Source organism: Myodes glareolus, chromosome 6, assembly GCF_982192425.1.
Source record: "Myodes glareolus chromosome 6, mMyoGla1.1, whole genome shotgun sequence".
NCBI classification, from domain to species: domain Eukaryota; kingdom Metazoa; phylum Chordata; class Mammalia; order Rodentia; family Cricetidae; genus Myodes; species Myodes glareolus.
The window spans coordinates 117,046,077-117,061,696 of NC_142031.1; the positions used below are offsets into that span (position 1 = coordinate 117,046,077).

The window sequence follows — 15,620 nt, forward strand, 5'->3', positions numbered from 1 at the left end:
AAAGGTACCAGCACCTATAAAACCTGTTCCTACTCATTTTATGGGTGTCCTTATCAAAAGGTACCTCCCACGCAACTTCATAAACTGGTACCTTCATAAACTGGATCATTTCCTTCTTCCTAAAGCAAAGATACCTTCTGCCAAGACAGGGCACTTATGGCTCATTCAGACCTAAATGTATGGCCCAGATTTACAAGAAACACGCCTCTGCCAGCCCCCAAGGGCATATGCGCCAAACAAGGGAGAAAATGATTAACAAGAGAGAGCCTTTTGAGACCTGGGCTCTTGGCCCTTGGCCCTCTCAGCCTCACTGGAGGGGAAAGCAGGGGATGATAGAAATCCCCCAGAGGGAAGGGTGAGTCTCAGCTGCGGCTGCTAGCTGAAGAGTGCCTGTTGGATCCTCAGGTGACCTGGACGTAGTGGCTCTGCCGAGAGCATTGTTCCCCCAGGACTGCTTTCTGGGAAGGGAGGCTGGGATGTGTCTGGGAGTGGCTCCCAGGCCACTTGGCAGGGACCTGGATCTTTGCCCACTGTGAACCTCAGAGAGGAGGCTCTGGCAGGGACCGGAGTCAGGCAGGCTGCACAGTGTTTCTGTGAGTGTCCCCAATGTGCTGGGGACACCGTTCAGTGGAAAGAAAAAAACCTCATAAGAAGTGCCAACTGGCTGGACTGGACTGCGCATTGTGTTCGAGGGGAGATGACTGTTTGGGGAGTTGGGGTTCCTTTATGCTTCCCACTCATGCTTTGTATTCTGGGTTCTTTCACAGTCATTTTGAGAACAGCCAGATTTCCACACCACCGCGTTTATGGGGAGAGCCTGTGCAGATGATCTCTGACCCCGGCAGAGGAGGGGGTTGGGTAGAGCAGCAGCAGAGGATGGTGAGTCTGGTAATTCAACCAGACAGAAGTGCTGGGATGGAAACGTGCCCCAAGCCCCACAGACACCAGCGCTGGGGACAATTCTGCAACCAACTCATCTATCTTGATCAGCTGCCAGTGAGAAAAGACAGCCGCCCGGTCCTTCGTGCCTCAGTCAGAGCCTCCTGGTGGGACACGCACTGGAGTGACCCTGATAGGGGAGCGTAGCTTCTAGAACCCCTTCAGGGGGGCGCCATTATGTTGGAGCCACATGGGTTCCAACACAGGGCCAGCAGAGACTCTGAGGCATTTCATCGGTCACTCTGCCCTCTGTTCCCTCCAGCCTGTTCGTCATCTTATGACTCTGCTCTCTCATGCTGCATCTGTCCATTGATGCTGGACTTGTTTCCAGGTACTGGAGGGCCATGGGTCACAGGGACTTTTCAGGGCCTTTGTCACCAATGAAACAATGCGCCCCCCCCCCCGGGGCCAGGGCAATGTCATTTACTCCATATCACACCAGGAATTCCTGGAGAAGAGGGGGTGGCACTCTGTGAGGGAGACCAGGGGATAGGTGAGGCTGACGACGGCATCCATGACGACTGGCATTCTGGAGGGTGGGCGCTATCAGCCCAGCTGGGCCCTCATCGTTGCTGTGAAATCTATGACTTCTCTCTTCCACTCACTCTTCCATCTCCTCTGCCTTCTATGTACCCTGTCCCCATAGGTCACTCTGTGAGGACAAAGCTGAGTTACTGAGCAACTCTGTTGCCTGGTGTGCCACCGTGCGTGTGCCTCCTCTCTCTACCACACAGCTGCCTCCTCTGAGAACAAGCCTGCGCCAGCACTGGGACCTTCCTTACGCTGTTGAGAGAACACCCCATGTGGATGGTACTGTTGTTCAGGTGTCCATCTTCCCAGAGCTGGTCATGTAAGTCGCCTTGTAGTGCTCCTTGGAACGCAGGGTCCTCTACATACCCTGAGCTCTCATGTCCCCTGCACCCTGTCCACTTCTTTGGCTTGCTTTGCTGGCGACCCTTCTTTTACTTCCACTGTGTTCTTAGGAGGGGCCGTGATGTCACGATGACGAGAGAACACGACATTCACTCACTGGTTTCCAAACTCGGTTCAAATCTCTTGACATTCCTAGCAGTAACTGGAGTTCCTGGAAGCTTTTGTTTATACGTAGGAAATAGTTGTTTCCAAAACCTAAGAGTGAGCATGAGAAGAATGACATGGGTTTCATTCTCACAAGCATCTTCAACTTCTGGCTTAAAATAAGGCAGCTAGACTCTCACATTTTCTCTCAAATGTCTCCTTTCTTTTACATGTTTCTTCATCTCTTGTGTTCTGTACAATCTCCCAGTTTATATTGGATAATCACATGATTTTTACTGTATTCTGCCCACCACACGAGCTTTCGGCCTCCCCAGAAAAATGTCTCCGGCTTACTCTCCATGCCTACTGCCAATCACTGCCTCTTCTTTCACTAACAAACCGTGGGCAACCACCATATACTTTCTGCCTCTAAAGTCTTCTTTGTTTTGGAAGTTTTGTGTGAATAAAATTACATAATTTGTGACCATCTGTATCTGGTTTCTTTCCCATTGGACATTGTTTGTAAGATTCATCTTCCCTGCCCCCTTCTTTCCACTGTAAGGATAGACAACATTCTGTTCACTGATAGACATTTGGGCTTTCCCACTTTTTGACTGTGGTGAATGAGGCAGTCACTAAGATTCCAATATAAGACTTTTATGTGGTCTTGTTTATACATCTGTTGTTCTTTGAAGGCCACTGCTGGGTCATCTTCAGCCCTTGGGCTGTTGACAAGTTACTTCACAAAGTGGCTGCACATTTTTTATTCCTACCAGTTGCATGCAAGGCCTGCTCTCTCTCTGCATCCTTACAAACACTGCTGTCATCTGCCCTTTACTTTTGTTGTTATTTTTTTGTCTTTTCTTGAAGTGTTGTTATTTGGCTGGGCAAGCACTCTACCACAGAGCAACCCCTCACCTGCCTTTTTGGTTGTAGCCTTCCTACTAGATTCAAAATGGAAACATGAGCTCGTTGTGGTTCTGACTTGCTTCCCCAGAGGGATACTGAAATTCTTTGTGTGTGCCTTAGATGCTTTTCTTGTCACTGTCATCAGATACCCGACAAAAGACAACACAATGGGGATTTATTCTGTCTACAGCTCAGGGAATGTAGTTCATCATGGCGGAGGAGACAGGAGTGGTTTGGTCTGTGGTGCTCACTAGACTTGTTAAGCTTTTTCTTCTTTAATTTTAAAGATTGTCATGTAATTACAGAATATCTACCTTCCACTTCCTCTCTTTGAATGCCCCACACATGCACCCCTTCTGACTCTTATGCAAATTCTTGGCCTCTTGCTTTCATTAATTGTTATTACATACAAACACACAGACAGCACTTTCTCATAGATACACACACACACACACATATTTCTAACTACAACCTGCTCCCCCTGTACAATGTTACCTGTATGTATGCTCTTAGGCCTGATAATCTGGTACTGGACAATGAGTTGGTTCCCCTCCCCGAGGAAGACCACCTCTCCTGCTCCCAACATTAGTCAGTGGGCTCTGGTTCTTTCTGTGGGGTTGAGGACTTGTGGGCCTTCCCCATCCTTTGGCACGTCTATCGGTGTCCTCCTTTTTCAGCTCACATTTGGCAGTTGTGTTAGTGAGACTTCATGAGTGCCACTGCTGATATCACTAGGAGAGAGTCTCACAGCCAACTCTCTGATTCTCTGGCTCTTCCAGTCTTTCTGGCCCTCTAACACAATGTTCCTTGAACTTTAGGTGTGGGAATGTTTTTGTAGAAGTATCTATTGGGACTGGGCTTCACAACTCTTTGTTTTGATGGGATATAGTTTTCTGTAATGGTGTCTGTTGTAGAGAGAAGTTTCCTTGATGAGGAGTGAAGACCACGCTTATGTGTGGGTATAACGATGAGTGTTTATAGATTATTGCTGGGGACCATGCTGGTTTAGTAAAACACTGGCCGTTGATTCTCCTCCAGTAACCACAACTTTATTAGCACTGAGTGATTAGCTAGGCTTCCAGTAACAGGCATGGTCTTGTTGAATAGGTACGGCTGAATTTTGACTTCCACTCATGAAAGTGTTTTCTGACAACCACTGGAGCGTCTTCATTTACTCATTATTTAGGAGAGTGTCATGTGATTTTCATATTTTAAATGCACCTACCACATTTTTGCCTTCAACTTCTAATTCCATCCCATCAACGATGGAGAGCTGCTTTGCATGATGTGTTTCCACTGATACCTTTTAGGCATCTTATTGTCTCATCTGTTACTTGCCTTGAAGAACAGGCCATTTTTGCTTGAGAATGGATGCTGGTATCCTTGTAGGCAGTGGTCTACAGGGGCCTGCCAGTTGTGGTGCTGCTGAGGTCTTCCTGGCCTTTTGGCTTTGGCTTCCCACTTGTGCTGTTATTGCTCTTAGTCTCCTAAAGTTTCTAAATGGTCCCATGGCGTTACCTGTTTCGAGCTTGAATTTGGTATTCCTGGACCCCCATGTTAGTGGATGGAAGCTAACAGTTGTAACATCTTCCTGATCGACTGACCATTAAGTTATCACAAAATGTCCCTGACTTTCTTTTGCTAATTAAATTTATTCATTTATTTTACATCCTGACCACAGTTTTTCTTCCTTCCTCCTATCCCCTTTTCCTCCCCCAAATCTATTCTTTCTCTGTTTCTGTTCAGAAAGAGCAGGCCTCCCATGGGTGTCAACAAAGCATGGCATATCAAGTTGAGGTAGGACTAACCTCCTCTCCTTGTATTAACGTTGGGAATGGAAATTTAGTATGAGGAATAGGTTTCCAAAAGCCAGCAAAAACGTTAGGGATAGGCCCTGCTCCCACTGCTAGGAGTCCCACAAGTAGACCAGCCTATACAATTGCCACACATATGTAGAGGGCCTGCAGATTGGTTTCCTGCAGGCTCCCTAGCTGTTGGTCCAGATTCTGTGAGCTCCTATGAGCTAAGGTTAGTTGTTTCTGTGGGTTCCCCTGTGATGATGACCTACCCGGGCTCATATAACCCTTCTTCCTTCTCTTCAACAGGATTCCCCAAGCTCAGCCCAGTGCTTGGCTATGGGTCTCTGCACCTGTTTCTGTCAATCACTGGATGAAGGTTCTCTGATGACAATTGAGTAGTCACCAATCTGATTATATTATATTATATTATTATTATGGCCAGTTCAGGCTACCCATCCACTATGACTAGGAGTCTTATCTGGGATCATCCTTACAGATTTGTAGAATTTTTCTCTCGCACCAGATTTCTACTTGACCCACAAATGTCCCCCATATCAAGATATCTCTTTCAGTAGTCTCTCCTTGCATTCAGACTTCATGTTTCCATCCCAATCGGCTCCCAGTCTACCCGGATGATCTCTTTTATTTCCCTTTCCAGGGGAAATTCATGCATCCCCACTTTGGGTCTTCATTGTTACCTAGCCTCTCTGGGTCTGTGGATTATAACATTCTTATCCCTTACTTCACAGGTAATATCCCCAACTTTCATAGTTTTTTGTTGTTGTTGTTGTTGGTGTCATTTTATTTTAAAGTTCTTTTGTTCCAATGTTGGTCACACCCCTCTTCCTTTCCTGGGACACCGTTTACATGGTATTTCATTTTTCATCCTTTGAGCACCAGCCATGCTTAGAGTCAAATATGCACCATATAAACAAAGTAGATTTTAAAAGTCAACATTTTTGGTTGGATTCTTAATAATTAATGTTGTATTACATGTCTTCACTTGTCATACTAATACTGATTAGACTTAGTGGGTAACTAAGTCTTGGGTTGGTCGCTCTGCTTTTTGTTTGCTATGCCCAGAACTTCTTACTCTTGTTTTTTTTCTTAGTTCTTTGAGTTAAGCAAATATTTTGTGGTATAGCACTCTAATTCTGTAATGATTTTCCCCATATATTTTAATGTATTTATTATTACTTCTTCTGCAAGGTCAGGAGTCAAAGCCAGCATCTCATGCACATTAGGCAGATGCTTTATTTACCACACTCCATTCCAGGCACCTTCACCAACTATTTTAAAACTGTTTTCTTCACTCTAGGGTTTAATGTTTGTCTTAACTCAGACTCAGATGTATACTAATAATTTGGAGAACTATTTAAATGTTTCTCCCGTGTATCTCTGTACTTCTTTCTTCGGTGGTAGCACAAATTTGAGTTGATGAGAAATTTAAAAAAGACACAGAGGACCGACAGTTCTGTAGCCTCCATGGGTACAAACTAGGACCTCCGTATGTGGGAGACAGTGGTGAAGCTTGAACTATTTGAGGGGCACCTCGCAGTAGGATCAGGATCCATCCCTGGTGCATGAGCTAGCTTGTTGGAGCCCGTTCCCTATGGTGGAATGCCATGCTCGGCCTTAATGCAGTGGCAGTGTTTGGTCCTGCCCCAACTTAATGTGCCAGATTTTACTGACTTCCCATTGGAGCCCTTTAGGAGGAGTGGATGGGAGGTGGGCTGTAGAGAAGGTGAGGGGTGGAAGGAAAAACTGTGGTTGGAATGTAAAATGAAATAAAAAAAATAAGATTAAAAAAAAGACACAGAGGTGGGGTTGAGGTTAAGAGGTAGAAGTGGATTTGGGAGAAAATAGGGAGGATGGGGTGAATAGATTAAAATACACAGCATGAAATTATCAAAACATTAATAAATTATTTTTAAAAACCTGATGAGTATAGCAAAGAAAATATACCTGACAATTAAAACACCACCTTTCATCCTTTAAAAAAGTATTTGTTGTTGGGTATTTTGTTTTGTTCTTAACACTTTGAATATTACCATCTATTGTCTTCTGTCTCCATTGTCTCCAACGATAAATTACCAGTTTATATTATTGGCTAGTTTTTTCTTTCTAGTTTTACGATTTATTTCTTTGAACATTTTTTTTCTTTAAAGTATCTCAGTATCTTTGCAAGCAGTTATATTGGTATCAAATATTATTTTAAAATAAAAATGGTAAAGTTTTCTGTTGTTTCTTCAAATATTTTCTTCATTTTTTTAAATCTTCCTCTTGTGTTCTCATGCATATTTTACTGTTTTGTGCCCCTCAGTTCTCTGAAGCTTTATTCATTGTTCTTCCTTAATTCTTATTTAGATTACGTAGTCTCTATCTACCCATCTCCACATTCTCTTATTCTGTCAGCTAAAATCTGTTGCTGAGGGATTGGAGTGATGGCTCAGTGGTTATGAGCATTTGCTGCTCTTGTAGAAGACTTGAGTTCCATTCCCAACACCCACAGCGGGCAGCTCACAATTGCTTGTGACTGCAGATCCAGGGGACTCAACTGCCTCCTGTCCTCCACTGTGACACATGCATGTGCACACACATACCTACAGGCACATCCGTAGTGCACACACGCCTGAGCATGCACACACACACACTACTTCCCAGCACTAGAGAAGCAGAAACAGACGCAGGCAGACCTCTGAAAGCTCGAGGCCAGCCTGGTCTACAAGAGTTAGTCCCAGGACAGCTAGGACTGTTACCCAGAGAAACCTGTCTCGGAAAAAAAAAAAAAAAAAGAAAGAAAGAAAGAAAAGAAAAAGAAAGGTTTTTCTTTTTTTAAAAAAAACTATTATTCATTCTAGTTAACTATTTTAATAATTGTACTTTTCAATTCTGAATTTTATAATTTCCATTTTTTTATTGATATTTTCTGTTTGGTAGGACATTTTCCTGACATCTTTACTTTTTTGTACTGGGCTTCATGTGGTCCTGGAACACTGGTCAGTTGCTGTGAACTCTGACCCGTGAATTCTTCCAAGAGCTGATTTTGTCATCGCTTTCCCCCTAGATGTGGGTCATCTTTTCTTTTGGATCTCATAATTTATGTTCATAACTGGCCACTTCAGAGACTACTTTGCAGCAACTCCTGTTCTTCCCTCAGGGCTTGCTGTTTGTTTATTTGTTTAGTGATTTGGTCAGACTATTTCACTCAAGTCTGTCACCTCTGAAGTGTGCAGCCTGTGATGTCACCCGGGAGAGACCACAGCCCCTGGGGCATGCACAGCCACCTTGCAGTGACAGTGACTTTCTTAAGCTGCCCACAGCTGTCTCTTTTCCTATCTGTCCCCGTCTTTGGTTGGTATCACACTCAGCTGTTAGCCCCCAAGATGCTGGCCCATTGCTCTATTGTTTCTGACAAGGCCCCCGGGCATAAACTGCTCCACAGTCAGCTTCAATTAAATTCATGTCTCTTTGCAGGATTGCTCTTTGGGGGCTTGCTTTTGAGTTTTATTCCAACCTGAGAGAGACTAACCGCCTCTTTCCTTGTCTTTCTCTGGTGGACTGCCAATTGGTCTATAGCAAGCAAGCATGTGGCACTCTGGGAGCCTAAAGCCACTTTGATTTTCTTACCAGTGAACCCTGCACTGTTGTGACAGTACCCTGAGGTGTGAACTCCTTCTTACTCTGTTCCAGACAAAGTCCCTTCCAGAAGGGCTGCACAAAGCTCTTTGTTCTTAGAGTCTATCTCTAACCCCCAGGGCAGTCTCTGCACCTCTGAGCACTGGGCCATTTCCTTTGAGTGACCCATGCTTGACATGCAAGGCCTTAGGAGAAGGTGTTGGACCATCTTCTTGGATTGTCTCTTCCGACATGGAGCTGCTTCCCTGGGAATGCTGGGGGAAAGGCCCACACTAGTAGTATGTGGCATCTGAGCTAGTTATCATTCCCTGAATGGGAGTTGGGAGCCCCAGGCCTTTCACTGACCCTGCCTGAAAGGGAACACATTCTTGACCTACTGCTCTGTGTCCCTGGACTGTCCACTAGGGATTAGGGAGCCTGGTATCCTTGGCTGTATAGGTTGGGAGCAGAGCTTCCATCATGCTGGCTGGATGTGCAGGGAGGAGCCACAACTCAGACCCCACTCGTACTGTTCTCCCTGAGGCTTACAGGATTACTTCTGCTAGACTCTTGCATTAGCTAAATGCCTTTTGGACATTGTCCACAGACTAATTTTTTAATCAAGAATCTGTCATGACTGTTATCTGGTGCAAGAAATCACAGAAGCTGGTAACTCTCTGTGATAGCTTCCATGAAAAATGCTACCCATGGACTCAGACATTTGAATACTGGATCCCCAGTTAGAGGCACTGTTTGGAGAGGTTATAGGAAGGTGTAGCCTTGCTGGAGAAGTCCATCACTTAGAGTGGGGTTTGAGAGCTTAAAGCCTCATTCTACCTCCATCTTCTCTCTCTCCTTTGTACTTGGGACTGAGGATGTGATCTCTCAGCTTCCCGCTCTGACTGCCATGCTTGCCTGCCGCCTTGCCTCTCTACCATGGTGAACTCTTGTCCCTCTGGAACCATAAGCCCAAACAAACTTCTTCCATAAGTTGCTTTTGGCCATGGCGTTTCATGCTTTTATTTCATGGCAATAAAAAGGTAACCAAGGCACACTCTGTGTTTAAGATTCTGGGGACAGAACCCACAAGGGACTGAGATCCAGGAGGAAGACAAAATCTCAGCAACATCTTGAGAACAGTGTGATCATTTGGATTCTCCGGCTTCTTCACACAGGGTGTCTGAGTGTTTCTCTCAGTTCTGTCCCAGGCTCCTGATTGTCTTTCTCTTGACCCTTGGCTCTTCAAACATAGCTTCCCACTCTGAGCTGCGCATGGGCAGGTGCTGTGAGCAGGAGCAGGGTTTGAAGGCGTGGTGTGAGGCAGGAGAGGAATTGGTGGTGATCAGAGTGGAACAGCAGGAACCTTCTCTTCCATATGACTTCTCCAGTCACCAGCCAGGAGCCACACTTCCATGGAAGAGACATTCTGAATCCCCTCAAACACCTTTAAGAGGCAGCAGCTAAGTTATTCCTCACCACTGCTCTGTAAGCAAATTTTCATTTAGACCCCTTACAGTTCCAACACAGCACGTGCATGAGAGTGTGGAACTCTCTGACCTATGGTGCTCTCCAGTTTCCACTCATTGACAAGTACAGGAGCAATCCCTCGCGGTTTTCTTTCCTTCTGCTGTTCATGTTCAATTGAAAACATTTTGATGGTCTTATATCAAAATCTGTTTGGAGGTTGTTATCTCTGTTCTGCTTTCCATCACCCTCTATGTCCTGGGTGGTGTCATCTCTTGCATGGGCAGTTGCTGGGTCTCACTCATCTCTTTACACGCCAGTCTACCATCGAGCACTCACATCACGGGCAGAGATTGGTCCTACTTAAGGATGCAGTCCTGCCTCCTGTTGCTTATAACCCATCAACAGCACCTATTGCTTTTGGAATGTCTGTTGACTCCATTTTGTCTCTTTCATTGTGTTGCAAGCTCTCTATGCACGTGTTTAATGCATGTGCATATCAGGACTTCTGTGTGTGCTGTTGTGTTTGCCTGGAACACTTATCAAGACACGTTTTTACCTCTGACTAGGCACCTACTCGCCACTCGTCAGCTGTTTGCTAAAACATCTCACCAACCCTGGAGACTAGAGGACACTGTAGAGGTTAAAACTGGCTTCTGACCTGGCCACCAGTTTGTTTGTAGAATTAAATTCACTAATGGTTGTATGTACTACTTAAGCTTAATTTTCAGAGTGGTTCTTTTTTTGCCATTATGATGTCGGCACTTAGTTCAGTGCCCTGTGTAGCTCTAATAGCTGACTGAACAGTGGCTGGCAAAAAGTTAGGAAGAGTCGTGTTGCAGATGCCTAATTAATATTTTCTTAGGAGAACAGAGGAGAGGACAAAGGTAAGGAGTACTGGAGTGGTATTGTCTATGGAGTGCTTGTTGTCCCGTAGGGTGAAGTACAAACTAAGAAGTCAAGACCTTCACAGTCCCTTTCGAAGATGAGGCTTTAAGACCCTCATGTTCCTCTGAGTAGGGCCTGCAAGTCAGGACAGCTTGCTCCCTGGGGTGGGGCACCACAGGTAAATGTTATCTTCTCAGATCACCTACCCCCAAGGAGTCCCTGAGGGTTTTCCTTCCTTCCTTCCTTTTTTTTTTATTTGCTTTTTTGTTTTGTTCTGATTTTCAAGACAGGGTTTCTCTGTGTTGCCTTTGCTGTACAGGAACTCTTCTCTGTTGGCCAGGCTGGCCCCATGCTCACAGAGATCCATCTGCCTCTTCCTTTCTAGATTTGGGATTAAAGGCATGAGCCACCACCACCCAGTTCCCTGAGGGTTTTGGCTTGGGGCCACATGGAGTCTGGGTAGTCATCTAACAGTTGTTCTTCTGAAGCAGAGGCTTGTGCACTATGCCACACTGACGACCTCAACCTGGAGACACCCCTAAGGGAACGCCAGGACGTCCTGGTGGATTTGCTAATGGCCACACCACTGCTCCTTATTAGTTGTTCTGATGAGCCACACCCAAGTACTTCACCTTGACCTGCACCCTCCCTCCTCCACAGCGGTCTGTCTCCAGACATTTTGCAGTATAGAGGGGGGAATCCAGGGCCTCACTTTGTACTGTGCTACTGAGCTGTCCCTCCAACCCTGTCTGTCTCCATCTTAAGGCATACTCAGAGAAGGAGACTGGGGAAGAAGCAGACTGCTAGGCCTTTGCTCACTAACAGCCCCGAAGGACTCATTACTTTGCACAAATGCCTCAAAAGTAACCTCTTTTTTTTTCTGTTTGCACAGCTTGTTACTGATAGGACAAACACTTTGTGCAAGAAAAGTTTTTCTCTCTTGGTTTTAGTACAACATAGGATTCTACTTAAATTTGTATTTTATTTCTTTTGTATCACACTTCATATTTATTTATTTATTTATTTATTTATTTATTTTGGCTCTAGGACCCCAGGAGCATGGGCTGCCCATTTGCCCTTGTGCCTCAGGTGCTATGGATGTGGGTGGTGGGGTGTGACATGAGAGCCTCCTCAGAGGACTTCTCTTTCAAAGCTGGCCTTGTTTGTGTTCTCACCCACAGAACACTGAGGACTCAGAGCTCTGTCCATGGTCCTGCTACAAAGCAAACGTATCTACCATCTTCTGTTAGGTCCTTTGCCTTGGCTGAAAGTGTCACTGTATAGAGTACAAACACTTGTTTATAATGTGACAAGCAGAATCTGCAGGAGCCAGACTCATCTCTGGGCATCAGGTGTCAGTGCAGGAGAGACAGCATTTCTATACTGTGGGATCACAGAGACAGTTGTCTTGGATCCACGTGAGTGAGACAGGCACCGTTACCAAGACAATGGATGGAGAAGATGTTTGGTCTTTTTGTAGATTTTAGAAAATTAAGGGGACTGGAGAGATGGCTCAGTTGGAAAAGTGCTTGTCACACAAGTATGAGGATCTGAATTCAGATGCCACCACCCACCTAAAAGTTGAACAGAGAGGTGCATGCCTATAGTCCTATTACTTGGGAGGCAGAGATTCCCAGGAGGCAGAATCCCTGGGAATTGCTAGCAAGTGAGCTAGCCTAGCTGAATTGGTAAGCCTCAGGTTCAAAGCGAGATCCTGTCTCAAAATATAAAGCGTAAAGTAACTGAGAAAGATCCCATCATTGACCTCTGCTTCACAGGCATACATGTACATGCATGTATGTTTGTATCTTCTCACACACAAATTAAGAATATAAAACATAATGTCTCTGGGGATCCTGGGGAGGAAAGAGGATGTCAGTGGTGAGCATGTGGTGCCTGAAGTCTCAGTAAGGACCCTAAGGCTGTGCCCACTATGGATGCTTACTTCAACTCTTGTGTGACAGGAACACAGGAATACTGAGTGAGGGGAGCTCTCTTTGTTACCTTTATAACTTTTTCTGTAAATCTATGTCTAATTGAAAATACAGGGTGTTTTTTTTTTTAAAAAAAAATATGTCCTTAAAATTGCTTTGGGAAGCAAATGAAAATTTGCATAATCTTTTCTGCCATTGAAATCTGCAACTGCCATCTTTGGGCACAGAAAAGCTCTAACACAGGTGTTATTTGCAGCACAGCCCCTATTTCCTAATTTAAGAATAGGGAGGACAGAGCTGAACCCAATACAGTTGTGCCCTCAGGTCCTGAGGGCTGCAGGAGAGCCATGAAGGTGTGATGTGAAAGAGGAGGGGAGTTAATAGTGGTCAGAGTGGAGCAAAAGGGCCTTCTCTTCCCTCTGACCTCCCAGCACCCCACTGAGGGTCACACTGCTGTGGAGGAGGGACTTAGAATCGCCTCAGACACTGGGAGGAAGTAGCAGCTCTTAAGTTATTCGCCGCCTGTGTCTCAGCAAGGATGCATAGGCTCCTTCTCAACTGTCCAGTAGCTGGAGAGAAACTTAAGCTGAGTAGGAGGAGAAGAGTGAGAACCTTGCATGCTCTGCTCTGTGAGGAAGGGCTCCAGAGGAGGTGACAGAAGGTTCTGGGAGATTAGGTTGTCCCAGTCTCCCAGGCTGAAAAGACACGAGGATTCCATATTGCAGCACAACTGTCAACTTCGCTCATTCCAGAATCTGAAGTAGAGAAGGGTTGGGCTGGCTGCTGGAAAGTTCTTAGCTGCCCTGCATGCCCAGCAATGCTGCGGGAAGGGCCTTGGAGGAATGACTCTCCTGACACACTTGTATTTGAGAGTTTCGTGCAATGTTGCCGGAAGCTGGATCTTTCCAGGCTTTCCTGGCACCAGCTGAGGGAACCATACCCTGGTCAAGGATGGCCCCAGGGCCTTTGTAGGATAAACCACCTGTCCTTTCTGGTCTCTGTGGGTCCCATCAAAACTTCTCCTTATAGAATGGTCTAGAGCCTCTTTAAAAGCCCCCAGACCCTCCACCTGCCTCTGAGTTTCATTGAAGCAACACAGTAGTCCAGGGTCCTAGTCTCCTTCCACTGAAGCTTTGTACTCGAAACAATCCCAAAATTCATACCTAAGGGAGACTTAAGGACAGGGATTTGGGACATAATTAAGATTAGATAAGGTCATGTGGAGGTCACAATGAGTTTGGTGGCTTTAGAAAAAGAAAATAAGACCTAACTGATACCCATATACCGCCTGGACCATGTGATGATCAGACAGGCACCGTCTGCCCAGACTTCTAGTCACCAAACTATGAACAGGATTAGCCTCTCTTCTTTACAAATAGCCCAATCTCAGATATTTTGTTAAGGTAACAGAAAAAAGATTAAGACAAACACACAGCAACAAACTCCAAGGCCTTGAGAGAGGGCTCAATGGTCAAGAGCCCTTGTTACTATTGCAGAGGACACAGATCTGGTTTCTGGTGCTCATAACTGGTGGCTCATAAGGACCTGTAACTTCAGTCTGTAGCCTCAGGGATCTGACACCCTCTTCTGGCCTTCACAGGTACCCACATGCAGGTGCACATGCACACAGGCACACACGGACACAAGTAAAACTGGTTGTGAAAAACATCCTAAGACTGAACATCATCTTCTATCTAATTTCTTTAAAAAGTTTGTTGCTTGATATTTTGTGTTCTGGTCTTTAAAGCATAACATGATTCCTCCTGGGATTCTAAAGAAGCCTCTTAGCTTCTATTTAGTTGCAATTTCCTAATATCCAAGTTTGACTTAGCCATGTGTTAACAACAAAACTCTGGGTAGAGTTCATAGATCTTAGGCCACAGTGAATGGCTCTTCCTGACTCATTTGGTTTTCAGTCACTCTGGCCCTGGGAGTATGTGGTCAGGCAGAGCATGGCTGAGAGCCCCAACTCTCCTCTGGACCATAGGATCAGCATGAGTGACATGCAGCCCACATTTTGGGCATCCCAACTCCATCTTCTTTGTGGACTTTAAACCTGCACTGGGGGGATTCTTTTAGAGTCCATGGCTCAATTCTACAAGAGATTTCCATGCAGAAGATGACCCCAGTTAGAGTGGATGGCATGAGTGTATGACAAGAGTGACGAGGTAGCCTTGTCCCCGGAAGCACATCAAGAACTCGGAAGGTCGTGCTGCTTCCTTGTCTAGGAAAATAGAGCAAAAATGGCAACCACCCTGAGTGACCTTCTGCTGCTGTGATAAAGCTCCTTGGTCAAAAGCAGCTTATGAAAGAATGACTTTATTTTGGCTTATGGTTTCAGAGGGTTAGAGTCCTTGAGAGCCTCTATGGCGTGGCAGCAGGCAGCTGGAGCAAGAAGCTGAAGGATGACATCTTCAGCCACATAGAGAGCAGATTCACAAATTAGAAATAGGAAGGACTATAAACCCCCAAAGCCTGTCCCCAGGGATGTGCTTTCTCTGGCAAGACTCCACCTCTTAAAGGTTCCACCCCACCTCTAAGCATTGCCATCAGTTGTTCAAATTCATGGACTTACAGAGGACAATTCTCATTCAAAGTACCACATAGCAAAGCCTATCTGCAGGGTGCTGCCCCTTATGGAGATTTCTCTGGGAAGCCACACACTCTAAGCAGGCCATGCATACAGGCAACATTGAGAACACTCTAAGATCTTGACTTTGGTACTGGTCACAGCCTTCCTCTACTTTGACTTCAATCTTGGACAAGTTTGATCTTTTAAAAACTGTATTTGGATTTAGGGGACAGATGAAGCACTTGCAGCAAGCAACTCAAAGCTAAAAAGAGTTTTGAAGGAAATCAGGAATGAATGGCCTGGGAGGCACTATCCAAACGAACCTGATGACTTTTGTGGGAACTTGGATGTGAGTGTGAGTGTGTGGTCATCGCGACCAGGCTACATTATAAATCACAAGTTAATGAAGAACTGCAGTCATTACTTTCCATCTGTTTTCCATGGTGCTCGAGAAAGACCAGCCTGGACAGTTTGGACTTG

At 45.4% G+C, this 15,620-nt stretch overlaps 1 protein-coding gene across 4 annotated transcripts in view; it reads left to right on the forward strand.

Annotated features, from left to right (window-relative positions):
* The window catches only part of LOC146894389 (uncharacterized), a 156,560-nt gene that overhangs the window by 58,291 nt on the left and 82,649 nt on the right, over nucleotides 1-15,620 (forward strand). For 2 of the 4 annotated variants that reach the window (XM_085691099.2, XM_085691097.2), the window contains exon 5: nucleotides 768-4,532. The exons of the other annotated variants lie outside the window; for them this stretch is intronic. In XM_085691099.2, the coding sequence (XP_085547225.1) occupies nucleotides 768-1,086 (319 nt within the window). In that variant the 3' untranslated portion in view covers nucleotides 1,087-4,532. Of the gene's footprint in view, nucleotides 1-767; nucleotides 4,533-15,620 lie in introns of those variants that run through there. 4 annotated transcript variants of the gene reach the window in all.